This window comes from Rhinatrema bivittatum, chromosome 5 (assembly GCF_901001135.1).
Source record: "Rhinatrema bivittatum chromosome 5, aRhiBiv1.1, whole genome shotgun sequence".
NCBI classification, from domain to species: domain Eukaryota; kingdom Metazoa; phylum Chordata; class Amphibia; order Gymnophiona; family Rhinatrematidae; genus Rhinatrema; species Rhinatrema bivittatum.
In genome coordinates, this window is record NC_042619.1 from 301,651,915 (window position 1) to 301,668,590 (window position 16,676).

Consider the following 16,676-nt stretch of genomic DNA (forward strand, 5'->3'; position numbering starts at 1 on the left):
TCAAGTGAAAATCCGAGACTACTTTTGGAAAAAAGGAAGGAACAGTATGCAGCTGTATCGTCCCTGGAGACACTCAGAGGAATGGCTCCCAGCAAGACAAGGCCTGCAGCTCGGAAATTCTATGCACAGAACAAATCACCACAAGAAACACCATTTTCAAGGTCAGTAACCGCAAGGAAAGGTTATACACAGGTCTAATCGTAGGATCCACTACGAAATCCAAAATCAGATTAAGAACTCCACAAGGGCACCAGTAACCACAAGGGAGGACGAAGATGTTTCAATCCTTTCAAGAAATGGGCCACATCTGGATGAGCTGACAAGGGACCACATTCACCTGACCTCTGAAATAGGCAAGAGCCGCTACTTGCACCTTTAAGGAATTAACAGCCAACCCTTTATTTAGTCCATCCTGCAAAAAATTCCAAAATGAACAGGATCTTAACTGAAGGAGGAAGAACATCTCAATCTTCACACCAAGCCTCAAACACTCGCCAAACCTGCACATAGGCTAAGAAAGTGGAGAACTTTCTCACTCATAGCAAGGTTGCAATCACAGCAGTAGAATATCCCCGCTTCAGCAAACGAGCCATCTCAAGGGCCATACCATAAGACAAAATTGAGTCGGATCTTCATGAAGAACAGGTCCCTGCTGCAACAGATTCCTGTGCACTGGAAGCCAGAGGCGGGAGTCCACCAGGAGCCTTCGCAGATTTGCATACCATGGTCTCCTGGGACAATCTGCTGCTATCAGAAGCACCATCCTTCTGTGACCCTTTACCCTCCGAATCATTCTGTCCAACATGGGCCACGGGGGAAAGGCATACCGCAGCTTGTCATCTGGCCATGCCTGCACAAGTGCATCGATACCCAAGGACTTCGGATCTCTCCTGCAGCTGAAGAATCGAGGAACCTCTGCATTGTGAGAAGTTGCTAGCAGGTCTAGAAATGGGAGGCCCAGCAATTCACTATTAGCTGAAATGCCTCGTCTGACACTACCCATTCTCCTGGGTCCAGACTTTCCCTGCTGATAAAGGCTGCTCTCATGTTTTCATTTCCTGCAATGTGCAAGGCCAAGATCTCCTGAAGATACAATTCTGCCCATTCCATAAGTTGGTCTATCTCCTGTGACACTTGCTTGCTCTTGGTTTCTCCCTGCCAATTGTATTGTCCGACATTATCTGGACCGCTTGACCCTGCAACTTGCTGTTAACTGCATGTCAACCGGGCCACCCAGGCTTCCAGCCAATTGATGTACTAGAGAGACTCTTCTGTACTCCAACACACTTGTGCTGCCAGTTCCTGACCGTAAGCTCCCCAACCCTGGAGGATCGCATCCGTTATGAGTACTAACCAGTCCAGTGATTTGAGAGCAGACCTTCATCAGCAGGTGGAGCCAAATCGAATAGTCCTGAGACTGTGGGCTCCAACAAGACAGCCAGGAGCGCTGAAGACATATATGTGCCCTTGCCCACGCACTACCTCGAGGGCTGCCGCCATCAAAACAAGTACCTGCAAATAGAACCACACCTTTGGGCTTATAGTGTTCAGAAGCACCTGTGCCATCAACTTCTAAATACACGTTTCCAGCAGGAAAACCCTGCCCTGTTTCATGTCGAACTGAACACAAAGATACTCTAGCGACTAAGATGGCTGAAGACTGCTCCTGGTCAGGTTCACCCCCCAACCAAGCTCCTGCAAGAGGGAAATGACCATGCGGGTCATCAGGTGATTCTCTTCCAGAGACTTGGTCTGAATCAGGTGTACCAGGATCCTATCCTTTCTCAACTCTGCCACTCATCACCATAATCTTGGAAAAAGTTCTGGGTGTGGTAGCCAAACCAAAAGGCAGCGCCCAAAAAGGATAATGGTGTCCGAAAATCACAAATCATAGAAAACATTGGTGCTCTAGTTGGATGGAAATGTGCACGTATGCTTCGGACAGATCCATGGATGTTGGAAATTCCCCTGACTGCATGGCCATTATCACTGAGCGCAATGTTTCCATGCGCAAATGAGCCACCCGCAAATGACGGTTGACCACTTTGAGGTCCAGGATGGGATGAAAAGAGCCTTCCTTCTTGGGCACAATGAAATAAATGGAACATCGACCCATATTTTCTTGAGACGTGGGCACTGGAACTACAGCCCTCAGATTGAGGAGCCTTGACAATGTACTCTCCACTGCCTGCTTCTTCTGTGGGGAGTGGCAGAGAGACACCATGAACATGTCCTGAGGAATACTGTGAAACTCCAGCGTATATCCCTCTCGTATCACCTCCACAACCCACTGGTATGATGTGACTTTGACCCACCTCCAATAAAAGAGAGAGGGAGCTATCCCCCTATCTTCTGTTCCCGGGGGAGGGTTGGCAAACCTTCATTGGGAGGCTCAGCAGGTTCAGCTACCCGAGCTCGCACCCTGTTTGGACTGTATGGGACGAAAGGACTAAGACCTACCAAAAGGTCGAGGCCTCTGAAAAGTCGCTCCTCTATAGGGTTGAAAATGCTTGGATCCCCTAGTACAACCTCTCATGCCATAGGAGCATGGCGTCTGTTTCTTATCCTCTGGCAATCAAGGAATAGGGTATTCGCTCCACTTATTGGCCAGTTTCTCCAACTCACTCCTAAACAAGAGTTAGCCTTTAAAGGGCAATTTTGTAAGGTTAGCCTTGGAGATCACATCGGCCGACCAATTTCTCAGCCATAACTGTCGCCTGGCTGCTATCACCGAAGCCACTCTTCTGTCTGATGTGCGGACCAAATCGCAGTCCACATCTGCCAAAAAGGCAGCTGCTGGCTCCATAACTGCCCTGGAATTCACTCCAGAATCATCAATCTCCTAAGAGACAAGCAAACAAGAGTGAGCCTCCAGGGAAGAACAAGAAGCTATCTGTAAGGTCATTTCTACTGCTTCAAATACTTGCTTAAGGATGGCCTCAATCCTTCTATCGTGCACATCCTTCAAGGTCGTTTCTCCCTCTACGTTGATAGTCATCCGCATCCGCATCTACTTTTGGAAAATGCAAATGCTCTCTCGTCACTGGATCCAGGAGATACAGGCATTCCAAAACCTTACCCCCTTTGAAATTAGCCTCTGGAGCTCCCCACTCAAGATCAATAAATTCGTGAATGGCTTCCATAACAGGGAAAAAAAAGAGACTTTGCACAAAGAAACCAAAATGGGATTTTTCTTTGGCTCATACATGGATCCAGCCCCAGGTACTCCCAGAATCTTTAATGTCTGGGAAATCAGAGCTATAACTCATCTCTATGAAAGAACTGCAACATAGTCCTATACGGTTCCAGTCCCGGAGGAATTTCCCCATCCTCCAGAGAGTCAGGATCGGCCTCATTATCCATACCATACGGAGCCCTATCGGGAAGACCTGCTGCCAATCTAGGTGTACTTTGGTGTTTGACTGTAGTATCAGGCAAGTGAGAGGTCACCACCTGCAACTATGGCCTGGCAAGATTGGATGAGGCTGAGGACTGCACCTGAAGAAAGGATTGCATTTCTAGAAAAAATTCCTCCCAAGAAAAGGCCAGAAGGTACCTATGCTGTGCCACTGAGCTACCTTCCCCCACTGACAAACCAGTTAAGGGAGGTCCAAGATCAGGTGCCCATCCTGACCTGGCTTTACCCAGAGTTTCATTAGGTTGGGAAGAACCAGGTTTAGTAAAATCAGAGGAGAGTAATTCGCCCTGAGCCTCCAAAAGCACTGGCACAAGTTAGAAGGAACGTCAGGCTTAGATGCCACACACAGGACCAGGCACTTAGGTTTCTTTGCTACAGGCGCCATCAGATAAGGCTCACAACACTGTGCTGAAATGAGCGCCCAACTTGAGATCCAATAGGATGCTCAGGGAATTCACATAAAAAACAATTGCGTTCATGGATATGAGCCTAAAAAAGGTGCATGCGTGTGTGTGCACAATTTGGGTGCCTTGGTAGGCGATCCTATGGTCTTAACTAGGCGCTCAATTAGGCGCACAATAGGTCACACAATTCACGATCCGACGGAACTGAAGAGGGCAGTATATAGCGCACAAAAAGCATGCAAAGGTGCTGCCGTGGCCTACCATGTGGCGAACCAGCCAAGCTTCGGAACATGGCCTAGCCGCATGGGCTGCTCAACCTGCGAGGCTGTCCCTCCAATCCCAAAAACCATCAGAGACGAAATGGCCATGGGATCACTCGCCAAGCAAAAATACTGGAAAGAGGGAAGGGAGGAATCCCTAATCAATTCCCCTTCTCTTATCAAACAATTTTACAAAACTTTACCTGAGCTCAGCCCATCCCAGCTGAGTACAAGCACGGTATCCGGCTGTGGGGGCAGAGGGTAAATACCATCACTGTCATGCTCGACTTCCTGCACCCGCTTGCCTTTCAGCTACAGGATCAAGGCACTCATCTGAGGGACCTTGGAAATCACCTCAGGAATTCTCAACTGGGGGAGGCACCACTGGGTATCTCCGCAGGAGAGCAGGGCAAATTAAATTTCCTTGTTTCTTTCTCCTTCTAAAACTTGAAGCAAACCCCAGTAGGGAGATGCACATCTACCATCTGCTGGAGACGGAGAATACTGGCAGCCTGATGTCACTGCAGGAGTATATATACTGTGATGTCAGCTTTGCTCCGTCTCCATCTGCTGGTAGAGGTGCATATCCCACTGGTTCTGGATTCATCTGACTAGATTTTAAGAAACATCATATTCATATACATAAAACATGAATACAGTACAAACAAATGAAGGGTGGATCTTCATTTGAGTCCCATTCAGACATCAAACTGATGCATTTAAAGCAGGAATAGAGCATGAACAACCGGAGAGTGGACTCAGGAAAGGAGATAAAACAGGGAATCAAGTAATAATAAAACTTGCATATCTTTTTTCCAAGAAAGTAGAAAATATAAGAAATAAAGTATATGATAAAAAAGGAAACCTGGGAATAAGACACAAGAAGCTGTAATACAGGCAAGAAAACAACTGGATGTTTTCAACAATGTAGCTAGTACTTAACGTAGAAAAGTAAGACAATAGATAAAGACCATACAACCTACCCAGTTTGCCTATCCATGTCTCCTGCTCAGCTTTATAGTCCTATACTTGCTGCTGCTTTAACCATTGCTGAGGTCATAAGGATTGCCAAAGGGGTAAAGAGAGGTGACAAAACATTTTTCAGATACATCAGAGAAAGGAGAAAGGTCCAAAGCGGTGTAGTGAAATTGAAAGGTGAAAAGGATCAATGTGTGGAGAGAGACGAAGATAAGGCAGAAATATTATTTCTGTTTGGTGCTTACTAAAGAAGACCATGGAGAAGGACCGTCACTAGTTAACAAGACATTAGAGGGGGGTAGAGTAGATGAAATTCCATTTACAGAAGAGAATATATGGAAAGAGCTAGCAAAACTGAAAGTGGAGAAAGCCATGCCGGATGAGATTCATCCCAGGATACTGAGGGAGCTTAGAGATGTGCTGGCGGGTCCGCTGCATGACCTGTTCAATAGATCCCTAGAAACGAGAGTGGTGCCGAGTGATTGGAGAAGAGCGGTGGTGGTCCCACTTCACAAGAGTGGTAGCAGAGAGGAGGCTGGAAACTACAGGCCAGTTAGCATCACCTCAGTGGTGGGAAAATTAATGGAGACACCGCTGAAGGAAAGAATAGTGAACTATCTACAATCAAGAGGATTGCTGGACCTGAGGTAACATGGATTCACCAGGGGAAGGTCCTGTCAGACAAACCTGATTGATTTTTTTGACTGGGTGACTAAAGAATTGGATCGAGGAAGAGTGCTCAATATGATCTACTTGGATTTCAGCAAAGCTTTTGATACGGTCCCACATAGGAGGCTTGTGAATAAAATGAGAAGCTTGGAAGTGAATGCCAAAGTAGTGGCCTGGATTACAAACTGGTTGATGGATAGAAGAATGGAACCTACTCTGATGAGAGAGCGGTGTTAATTGGAGTGCCACAAGGATCGGTGTGGGACAGGTCCTGTTCAATATCTTTGTGAGCAACATTGCAGAAGGGAAAGAAAGTAAAGTTTCTCTATTTGTGGATGATACTAAGATCTGCAACAGAGTGGACATGCCAGAAGATGTAGAGAATGAGATGTGATTTAAGGAAGCTTGAATGTTGAAGATATGGCAGCTGGGATTCAATGCCAAGAAGTGCAGAGTCATGCATCTGGGGTGCGGTAATCCAAAAGAGATGTATGTGATGGGGGGTGAAGGGCTGCTGTGCACGGAAGAAGAGAGGAACCTTGAAGTGATTTATGTTTATCGATCTGAAGACGGCGAAGAAATGTGACAAAGCGATAGTTAAAGCCAGAAGAATGCTGGACTGCATAGAGAGAGGAATAAGCAGTGTTACGCCCATCGGTCGCAGACGGCTGCAACCGCTGTTGCTCACCTCATGTCTCACTACTCTCTCCTCCTTGGGTAGACTCGTGGCCTCCGCTAGCCATCTCCGGGTCTCCTGTCTCTGCTTCTGGGCCTTCCAGGGTGGCGAGAACACTACCGACCGCCATTTTACCCTTGGAGTTTCTTAAGCGCGTGCGCACACTCCCGGGCCAGTCTTCAGCACGTCATGGCGGGAACCTCGGGGGCGTTTCCCCCGGATGACGTCACAGATCCTGGACTCTTAAGCTGGCTGGCCCCGACTCTCAACGACTTGGCAACGAGTTCCCTCATTGCTGAAATCTGCTGCTCTTGCTACGGAATTCTCCTCCCGATTCCTGCTTCCTTGGCATGAGACACTCTTGGGTACCCGCTCCTCGGGGCCCTTTCCTCGTCTCTGGCTATCCAATTCTCAGAGGGCTCTGTGCCTTGGACTGTTGCCTTCCCTGCTCCTCGGGGCTACTTCCAGAACTACTTCAACAATGAGTACCCTCATGATGTACCCCGCTCTGCGGACCATTGCCGTGACACCTCTACAGTGAGGACCCTCTTTGGTGTACCCTGCTCTGCGGACCATTGCCGTGACACCTCTATAGTGTGGAGACTTTCATTGGTGTACCCCGCTCTGCGGACCATTGGCGTACTACTTCCATTGTGGAGACCCTCATCGGTGTACCCCACTCTGCGGACCATTTCCGAACTACTTCCATTGTGGAGACTTTCATCAGTGCACCCCACTCTGCGGACCACTGTTGGACTTCTTTGACTGTGTGACTTTCCCGGCGAACCCCGCTCCGTGGGCCTATGCCATTCTACTTCTCCTAGAGAGACTTAAGGGTGTCCTGTACTGACAATCCCCGTGGCTCCACCCCCTGGGGTCATTCTCACCAGCTCCTTCCTGACCCTGTCTGCTCTCTCTCTCTCCACTACTTCCAGCTACTGCTGGGTTGCGTCTCCAGCAGCTCAGATCTCGCCTGCTGACGGTGAGGCTCAGTGTGGCTCCACCCTGTGGGTGGTTCCATCTCTTACCTCGGGCCAAGGGCCCACTAACCTACAAATCCTAACAAGCAGTAAGAAAAAGGAGGTGATACAGGTCCTTGGTGAGGCCTCACCTGGCGTAATGTGTTCAGTTCTGTAGACTGTATCTCAAAAGGGACAGAGACAGGATGGAGACGGTCCAAGGAAGAGCGACAAAAATGGTATGTTTGTGGAGGTGGTGGGGGGCTCCATCAAATGACTTATGAAGAGAGGTATGTATACCCTGGAAGAGAGGAGGAGCATGGGAGATATGATACAAACTTTCAGATACCTGAAAAGTTTTAATGATGCACAATCGACAAACCTTCTCCATTGGAAAGAAATCAATAGAACAAGGGGTCACGAAATGAAACTCCAGGGAGGATGACTCAGAACCAATGTCAGGAAATATTTCTTCATGGCTCTAGAGGGTGATGGATACCTGGAAGGTCCTTCCGGAGGAGGTGGTGAAGACAAAAGTGGTGAAGGATTTCAAAGAGGCATGGGATAAACACTGTGGATCCCTAAAGGATGGAAATGAGGAAAAGAGTACATGGGAGTAATTTGCTGGTGTGGCGGTTACTACCCTTAACCAACAAGCCTTCATACTATTGATGCAATTCATTATTGCTCTCTGCTTTAATGGCAGGGGGAAAAGAGGAAAAGGGGAATTAGTTTCAGACAGCAAACAATAAGGACAGGAATTTTACCATCTGGGAAAACAAATAAGCATGGGGGTAACATGCTGATGCTGCTGTTACTACCCTTAACCAATAAGCCTTATACTTGTGATGTAACTCCAACATTGCTTCAACGGCAAGAGATAACAGGGAACTGGACTCAGACAGCAACCAACAAGGGCTCTGACTTTAACAGTTTGGGAAGCTAAGTACAGGGTTAACTTGTACGGCACGGCAGTTGCCATCCCCTGATGATACCTGTATGACTCGGCTGGTGCTACTATAAGCTTCCTGGGCAGACTGGATGGAACATTTGTTCCTTTTCTGCCATCATTTCTATGAAAAGAATACCTGCTATGAAGAAAATCCTGAAGATTGGCTAGAAAGATATAATCTCACATGAACAAGTGCAGGAGATAATGGGAGGTGGACGAACCCTGGTAGAAGACCAGGTTAGGAAGAGATAACACTTTTGTTTGCTAGAACAGGGCTCATTTGAACAGTATGTGACTGCTATAAGATAGTCCCAGTGTAAACTTTGTTTGGATGGAGACATATATTCGTACAAATGCCCGACTCTGGCCGAGTATCGCCCCAAATGGGGCTGCCTCAGGGGCTAGAAACAATGAATAAATACATGATATCAATAAACATAAGAATGAACATAAAAACACATTAGGACATACATAAATAAATCAAAAACATTTAAAACAAATTACAAAGTTAACAAATTTAAAAAAAGGTACCACTATAAAAAACATATATAAAAACACACCGATAAAAAAGTGTTAATGTAACTTAAGAGGAAAATAGTGTCAAAAAAATGTTTGTACCTGTGTGAAGCCTTAGTAACTATTTGTTAGCAATCAGTCGTATAGATATTCACAACACTGGGCACAGTACAGTTGATATATGTTCACTTTTAATAATTATGCCATTTTTAGCAATTCTATATACAATAGATCCTAATTTTTACTAATCTTTTGTTTTTTTGTCACTATATGTGTTGGTCAGAGTCATTTTTATTTTTATTCATTTACAGATCACCAAACTTTCAAAGTATATGGTGTGTTTATTCTAAGAGATCTTTCTGAAACATAATAAGAGATTAACTTCACACAGGTACAAACATATTTTTTTTGACACTATTTTCCTCTTAAGTTACATTAACACTTTTTTATCAGTGTGTTTTTTATATATGTTTTTTACAGTGGTACCATTTTTTTAAATTTGTTAACTTTGTAATTTGTTTTAAATGTTTTTGATTTATTTATGTATGTCCTAATGTGTTTTTATGTTCATTCTTATGTTTATTGATATCATGTATTTATTCATTGTTTCTAGCCCCTGAGGCAGCCCCATTTGGGGCGAAACTCGGCCAGAGTCGGGCATTTGTACGAATATATGTCTCCATCCAAATAAAGTTTACACTGGGACTATCTTTGGTGTCTAACCTGCATTGTTGCCCAAATGGCTTTTTTAGACAACCTACCCTCTTGCTTTATTAGTCTGTGACTGCTATAAGACACTCGGGCTCAAAGTTCATTTTGGGATAATAAAAAAAAAAAGGGGGGAGGGGTGTTGTTATGAAAGCCTAGGGATCCGTTTGCTTTTGTACAATTTGGAAACAGCCATCTTTTGCTCAAGAATTTACTTTCAAGTATTTCCTGGAAGGGAAAAAAATCCTGCACATGAAAGCTTGTGCAAAAAATGCATCCCGGGGGTTTTGGCAGAAAGTGTAACATTTAAGAACTGAGCAAATGTTCTCCCCTGCTTTACCTGCAAGTTTTTGCGTTCAGAATTTTTCCCTTTCCAGAAGTTTCTGAAAATTAACTCTGGGGACAAAGGATGTGCTATTCCAAACAGACTCACAGGCTTATTTTTGCAAGACCCAGTAGAAGTTACAGCCGATTCTATGCATATATCAGAACCATTGACTAACTTTCTGAAAACTCCACAGCAAAAGGGATCTTCTCCTGGTCTTCCAGAAAACGGCTGATTTCTTTTTTTTTTTTTTGCTTCCTTTACTTCCCCCTCACCTCCAGCTCTCCCCTCTCCTTCAAAGACATCACGGACCTGCAGCTGAGCTGTATGGCAGACTACGGCGCCCCCGTCTTCCCCTTCCTTGCTGTGGGCGGGTACGAAGGTAAGAGACCCCCTAACAACGCCACAGGCACAGTAACCTCGCATGCTGCCCTTATGTCCTATAGTTTGTGGTGGGGGAGGGTAACATGGGCAGGGGCTGCAAAATTTAAATTAAAAAAAAAAAGGCAGGAATTAAGCTAAACTTTTGGTTACTTATTCTTCATTTGGCAATGGAATATCCCGGATTAACAGCAACAGAAAACGATGTTGTGTATTCAGTGTGCAACCAAACCCTAAAGCCAGCTGGGTTGAGGCCTGTTTTCTCCAAGAGTTTTCTGAGGCCTGCAGGATGTTCTCCAGAGTTTTGCTGGGGAGCCACATTGACTGTACTGGAGACTCAGATTTTAGAGTTTTGGATGTACTGGAGGCTGTAGCAAATTCCCCCACCCTCACCCTAAAATATATAGACTGAAGGGGCAAAACATTCTGATGATATAGCAAGAAAATGTAGACACTGACAGGTATCCGGAAGGGTGTGGAGTCATATATTAGGAAAAGGTTTCTAGTTTCTTCAGGGAACAACTAAATAGATTTCAGATATATCTTTTCCCTGAACAAGCACCAGAAGAGCTGCCCCAGGAGAGTTGTCAGTAGGGGAGCCAGTGTGCATGATACCTCCTTGATAAGAATCCAGGAGAGAAGCTCTGCACAGTGCCTCCCTGATAAAAGCTTGGCATGAAGTATTAGGGAGGGTAGCTTTACAAGGAGGAGAAAGAGAAAAACAACCTCTAACCTCAGCTTGGTAAGGAAGGCTGGCGGATGGCTGGGGGTCATTGAGGGTTCTTGTGCTGCCGTATGCCAAATTACTTTATCGGCAGTCTTTGTAACACAAATCAAGGACAAAGATACCTCTTTGAGTTCAAGGTATCTCAAAGTAATATAAATTTGGAGACTATCCCATATTTTTATCATGGATAGTCTGGTTTTCATAACAGCTGGCTATTTCCTTTATTTTATATATTTTTCCAGCTCAGCAATTTTCTCCTGCTCCTTCAGGTTTCCAGCTTAATCGGAACTGACCCCTTTCCCTCCTGCCTCCAATTTTATAACCTCCTAGCAATTTTGCCTAGCCATCACATACAGGCCGATACAGTACAGTGCGCTCTGGCAGAGCGCACTGTTAACCCGCGATTGGATGCGTGTTTTTGACGTGCTAGCTTTACCCCTTATTCAGTAAGGGGTAATAGCGTGTCGAAAATGCGCGTCCAACACCCCCCCCCCCAAACCTAATAGCGCCCGCAACATGCAAATGCATGTTGATGGTCCTATTAGGTATTCCCGCATGATTCAGAAAGCAAAATGTGCAGCCAAACCACACATTTTACTTTCAGAAATTAGCGCCTACCCAAAGGTAGGCATTAATTTCTCCGGGCACCGGGAAAGTGCACAGAAAAGCAGTATTGGCGATATTAAGTCGAAGATCCCGAAAGTTAAAAAAAAATAAATTAGAAATTGGCCCGCGGCTCCCGGGTTGAAAACCGGATGCTCAATTTTGCCGGCGTCCGGTTTCCGAACCTGCAGCTGTCAGCAGGTTTGAGAACCGATGCCGGCAAAATTGAGCATCGGCTGTCAAACCCGCTGACAGCCGCCGCTCCTGTCCAAAAAGAGGCGCTAGGGACGCGCTAGTGTCCCTAGCGCCTCTTTTTGCCGCATGCCCTCATTTGAATACAGAATCGCGCGCACAGGAGAGTGGCCTGTGCACGCGCCGGGAGAGCGGGCATTTGCCCGCTCTCCCACGACTTTTACTGTATCTGCCCGATAGTGAGTTTTTAGCCAAGGGTCAAAGAGACAGCACCTTCTGGAACTTGGTACTTGTGTCTGGCCACTAAGTGTCACCATTGTGTGATGATGGGGATTCTCCCAGCCTCAGAGGTTGTAAATCAAATCCAGATCCACCACTGAACCACCAGGCCGGTTCCTTAGCAAATTCTAGCAACCCTTTGTATTAGAGTTTGGCCCTGGGATTAGCTTCTCTGTTCTTGCAAGAAGTAACATGGCGCCTTGCTTTAGTTTAACATCTAAACCAAAGCAGCCTCCCTCCTTCTTGGTCTCAGTATTGTTCTTTCTTCTGCAGATATAAAGTACTCTGAGGCTCAAGCTCTCCTCCTTACCATCTCCCTGAACAACTTCAATCGCTCCAACCCACGTTTTGACTACGTCTTGCTCTGGGAGAAGAGATTCATTGAAGTCTTGAAGGAATACCAGCACAATCCATCCAGCAACTTCACCTTCACCTTCATGTCGGAGGTACTGGGGGTGTGGAAGGGGACCCGAAACAAAAGGGGAGGGGGGAAAAGAGGCAGAAAGGAACTGAGGGATGCAAAAAAGAGGCGGGACAAAGAAAAAGTAGTTGTGGGAGAGAAAAAGTGAGTCCTAGAAAGAGGGATTTTGAGAGGCCCAGATCCAGGTTCTTCCCATAGGATTGGAACGAGAAATATGTGTTTCACAATGGAGACACAGAACGTCCATAGAATGAGATAGAAAGAGGGTACGGGAAGGCGAGAGGCTTCGTAACTAACATTTAATACCTTCCATGAATTCTAAGTATTGTGGATGCCGAGTTAGACCACTAGGATACATGAAAATAAAAGTCAGTAAACGTGAGATCTTCAACTTGATGAAAGGAACATAAATTGCAAATTTCACAGTCAGGAAGTACTGAGAATGATCTTACTAATAATAATGATTGTATTTGGATGAGCTAGCAGGGACAAGGGGCACCAGAGAGATCTGTAGGGCTGTGTTTGGAAGACCTGAGTCATTTGTGTGAAGCCCGCGGTTGGCAGCCCCTCCCCACCCTGAGTCGCCGGCAGTGATGTTATCATCAAGGGCCTGATCAACTCTTTAAAATCTGCAGCAGAGCGGCATGCTGCCAAAGTCGCACACACCAAAGGGGCGAGTGGCTTTGCATACATGGGGAGGAAGAAAAAAGCTAAGATCTATACTTCCTCACCTGCTCCCTCTTCCATTCGAGGCCCTATGGATACTCACCTATTGAAAATGGATGAGCTGCCTGTAAGTGACAGTAGTGGGGTTTCTTCGTAGGCCTCCCTGAGTCCAGGCATTTATCTTTATTTTTATTTATGAACCACCTAAAGCAAGAAATGTACAGGTACAATCATAAAATAATATGGACCAACATATCACATAAATGACACCAGCTCAGTTACCGCTAATATAAACCAATAGTTTGATTAGACAATTCTCAGATCAAGTCATATGCTTGCTTAAATAGCCATGTTTTCAGCAAGGATTTGAAAGATTTTAGACTGTCAACTAAATGTAGGGCCTCAGACAGTGTGTTCCTCAAAATTGGAGCTGCCACAGAAAAGTCATAGACCCTGGTGCAGCATAACCATGCTTGGCGCACTGAAGGTATATCCAGGAGGCCCCTTTGAGAAGAGCCAAGCTGGTGTGTGAGGCAGAGGCAGTACATCTGTAAAAGTGCATTGCTCCATGGTGACATGTCTGAAGAGATCAGTTTAAAGGTGTTAATAAAATGCAGGTACATCCACTGGCAAAACGAGAGGATTCCAGCATAACCGCTGGAGGCCTCTCCCTTGACTTGGTACCTGTCAGTTCTGACTTCATCTCACTATATCTGTGGATTTGCTGTTGCTTTTTTCCTAGACAAACAGGAATTGTGAGTCCACAGGCAGCATGAACGTGCCTAGGCACAGTATTTTAGCCAAAATTCTTTACTGAGAACTAGGCTTCCCTAACAGGTACTTTAAGACCTTTACAACTATTACAAAACACAACTGCTAGATTATTGACAGGATCAAGCAAATTTGATCACATAACACCAATATTAAGCTCACTACATTGGCTACCCATTAAAGCAAGGATAGAATTTAAGGTCCTATGTTTGCTATACAAGTCTTTAAACAATGAAAAAACAGAGTGGCTGAACACTATTTCTAGTTTTTTTGAAAACAATTAAAAACATGGTTATTTGAGAAGTCATTTAAAGATATTATTCAAAGCTGACAATTTATATAAGTGGATGAAATATTTACATTAGGATGATTTGAAGGCATTTATTCTTATTTTTTCATTCCTTTTTAAACTATTTTTTGGGTATAGTGTTTTGTTTTATGCTTTATTTATAGCTAATTTTAGTGGGGGGTTTTTGTATAATTATTTTTAAAGTTTTTATCACTTATGCTATGATGTAGAATGTTTTAAGTTTTATTTTATTTGTCTTCATTTAATTTAATTTTATTTGTCTTTGTAAACTTTTATGATTGACTGTTAGAATAATGATATGTAAAAGTTTCTAAATAAAATAAATCTGGTTTTAAGGCTTAACCATACTCATCACCCAGCAAAAAAAAAAAATTATGTTTATTGTTTTCTCCTCCAACCAAATTTAGGGTTAAACCCCAACTATCTCAAATGTTTTTAGTTCAAATTAAATGAAACATTTTCCTTTAAAATCCTATTTTGATTTTCTGTACACTGTAATATATAGTGCCAAAGATAAGATTGTTTACCAACCCCTCTAACAAATGTTTCTGTGTGCAGATAATTTTATAAAACTTTGACCCCAAAAAGTTCAAATTGCCTGTAGAATCTAATTTTCACCTTATTTTTAGAATTTAAATAAAAGTAAAATAAAACCTTGAAACTGCACAGTTTATTTACAGAGTATAGTAGAGTATTATATTATGTTTTGTTGCTGAATATGTCACCCTGGGCAGGTACAATGAGAGGACTGCCCTTGCACACTGATCAGCCAGTCGTGGGACAATCTAACCTTGCGCCCTTCCTCCCTCCTCAGAGGTCGTTAGAAGATGAAATTAATCGTACCACTTTGGAAGATATCCCCATCTTTACAATCAGCTATCTTGTTATCTTCCTTTATATTGCGCTGGCCCTGGGAGAGTACTCCAGCTTCAAGCATGTGCTGGTAAGGACATGGATGGGAGGACTGAGAATAATTTTTTTTTTTTGCCCAGTTTCTAGCTCAACTGAATGCTGCCCGAAGAAGGCAAGCCTTGCCATGAATCTGTCATTCACAGTTATGTAAAGGCGTTCCTCCATTAGTTACCCTCATCCCTCTGTAATCCAGTCATTGTGCTGACAGGCAGCAGAAAAGGGCCACAGACTGTTTCTCCCTTCAGAATCCAGTATGTATACACCCCATAAATCCCCCCTATAGGGTATCCATTTTGTGTGATGGCTGAGATTTCCTCCCTCGGCAGGCTGTGAACACTTACCACATTCAAGCCTCTTCCAGGTCAGTGAAGCAGGTTCCAGGAACAGCGTCTGTGTTCCAAGCATAAAACTTGGATAAAGCTTCAGCCTTGTGATTTTTTTCCAAGGGGATTTTGGAGAGCTGGGTGTTAGGAATGATGTTTGTAAGAAAGCAACTTCAAAAGTATTAAAGCTGTCCAGGTTCAGACTAATTAAGTTCACAGTAAAACCTTAAGTGACTCAGTGTTCTATGGAGTGGGAATATTAATGACAATTCCCTGAATATAGAGCTGGAAGTGTAATTTAGGAGAATCCAGAGCTGCACACCTGGAGACCCCAATTCCATTCTCCATGCATCTTGAGAAAGCCACTTTACCTGCCAGAGCCAAACCAAGGATCTAAACTCCTTGGAGCAGGTACATTTTAACCATGTCAGTTGTCTTGTATCCAATTGAATATACTATTGGCACTGTATAAATCAATATTAAATACCAGAATAACTTTTCTCTTCTTGCTGCTCCAGGTGGACTCCAAGATCACATTGGGACTCGGGGGGATTTTGGTGGTCCTGGGATCAGTGCTTTCGTCCATGGGGTTCTATTCCTACCTAGGCGTGCCTTCCTCGCTCATCATTGTGGAGGTGGTCCCATTCTTGGTGCTGGCAGTGGGAGCAGATAACATTTTCATATTTGTGCTGGAGTACCAGGTAAGTCATTAGGTTCTCTGAGCTGCAACCAAAGGCAGATTGCACAAGATACCAAACAGTGAAATTATAGACTTGTGGTTTTTTCGGAACCAAATGAGGCATTGAATGGGTTGAACGCTTGTCCTCTGATTAAGAACAGATTTTGTTATTCCCTGAGGTTCCTACTGACAAACAGAGGAATTTTCCAAACATGAAAATGAATAGGAGCATCTGAGAGCAGAGATCTCTTCTTCAGATATCTGATAGGATGGGATATCTGAAGAAGGGACCTCTGTGCTCTCAAAAGCTCTTTTACAGTGTCATCTTTTGGATAATTAATCTGTTGGTCCTCTAAAAGGTATCACAGCCTGCAAAGAATTCAAATTTTCTTCAGGACCAAGATGGGAGAAAGCCCAGTTTTTCGGGAGTGCATGGTTTGGAGTGAGATATCTTCAATGAATGCTGTTAAAACTAGGAAATTAGAGCATCCTGGTAATAAGGATGTAGAAAAAGGCAAGGTAGCTCAGATGAATTTAAATAAAAAGC

The 16,676-nt window shown here is 44.4% G+C and overlaps 1 protein-coding gene across 1 annotated transcript in view; it reads left to right on the plus strand.

Moving 5' to 3' along the window:
• The window catches only part of NPC1L1 (NPC1 like intracellular cholesterol transporter 1), a 124,806-nt gene that overhangs the window by 34,546 nt on the left and 73,584 nt on the right, over window positions 1-16,676 (plus strand). Inside the window, exons 3-6 of the mRNA XM_029604184.1 lie at window positions 10,147-10,247; window positions 12,321-12,493; window positions 15,030-15,158; window positions 15,969-16,151. Coding sequence (XP_029460044.1) covers window positions 10,147-10,247; window positions 12,321-12,493; window positions 15,030-15,158; window positions 15,969-16,151 — 586 coding nt within the window. The remainder of the gene's footprint in view (window positions 1-10,146; window positions 10,248-12,320; window positions 12,494-15,029; window positions 15,159-15,968; window positions 16,152-16,676) is intronic.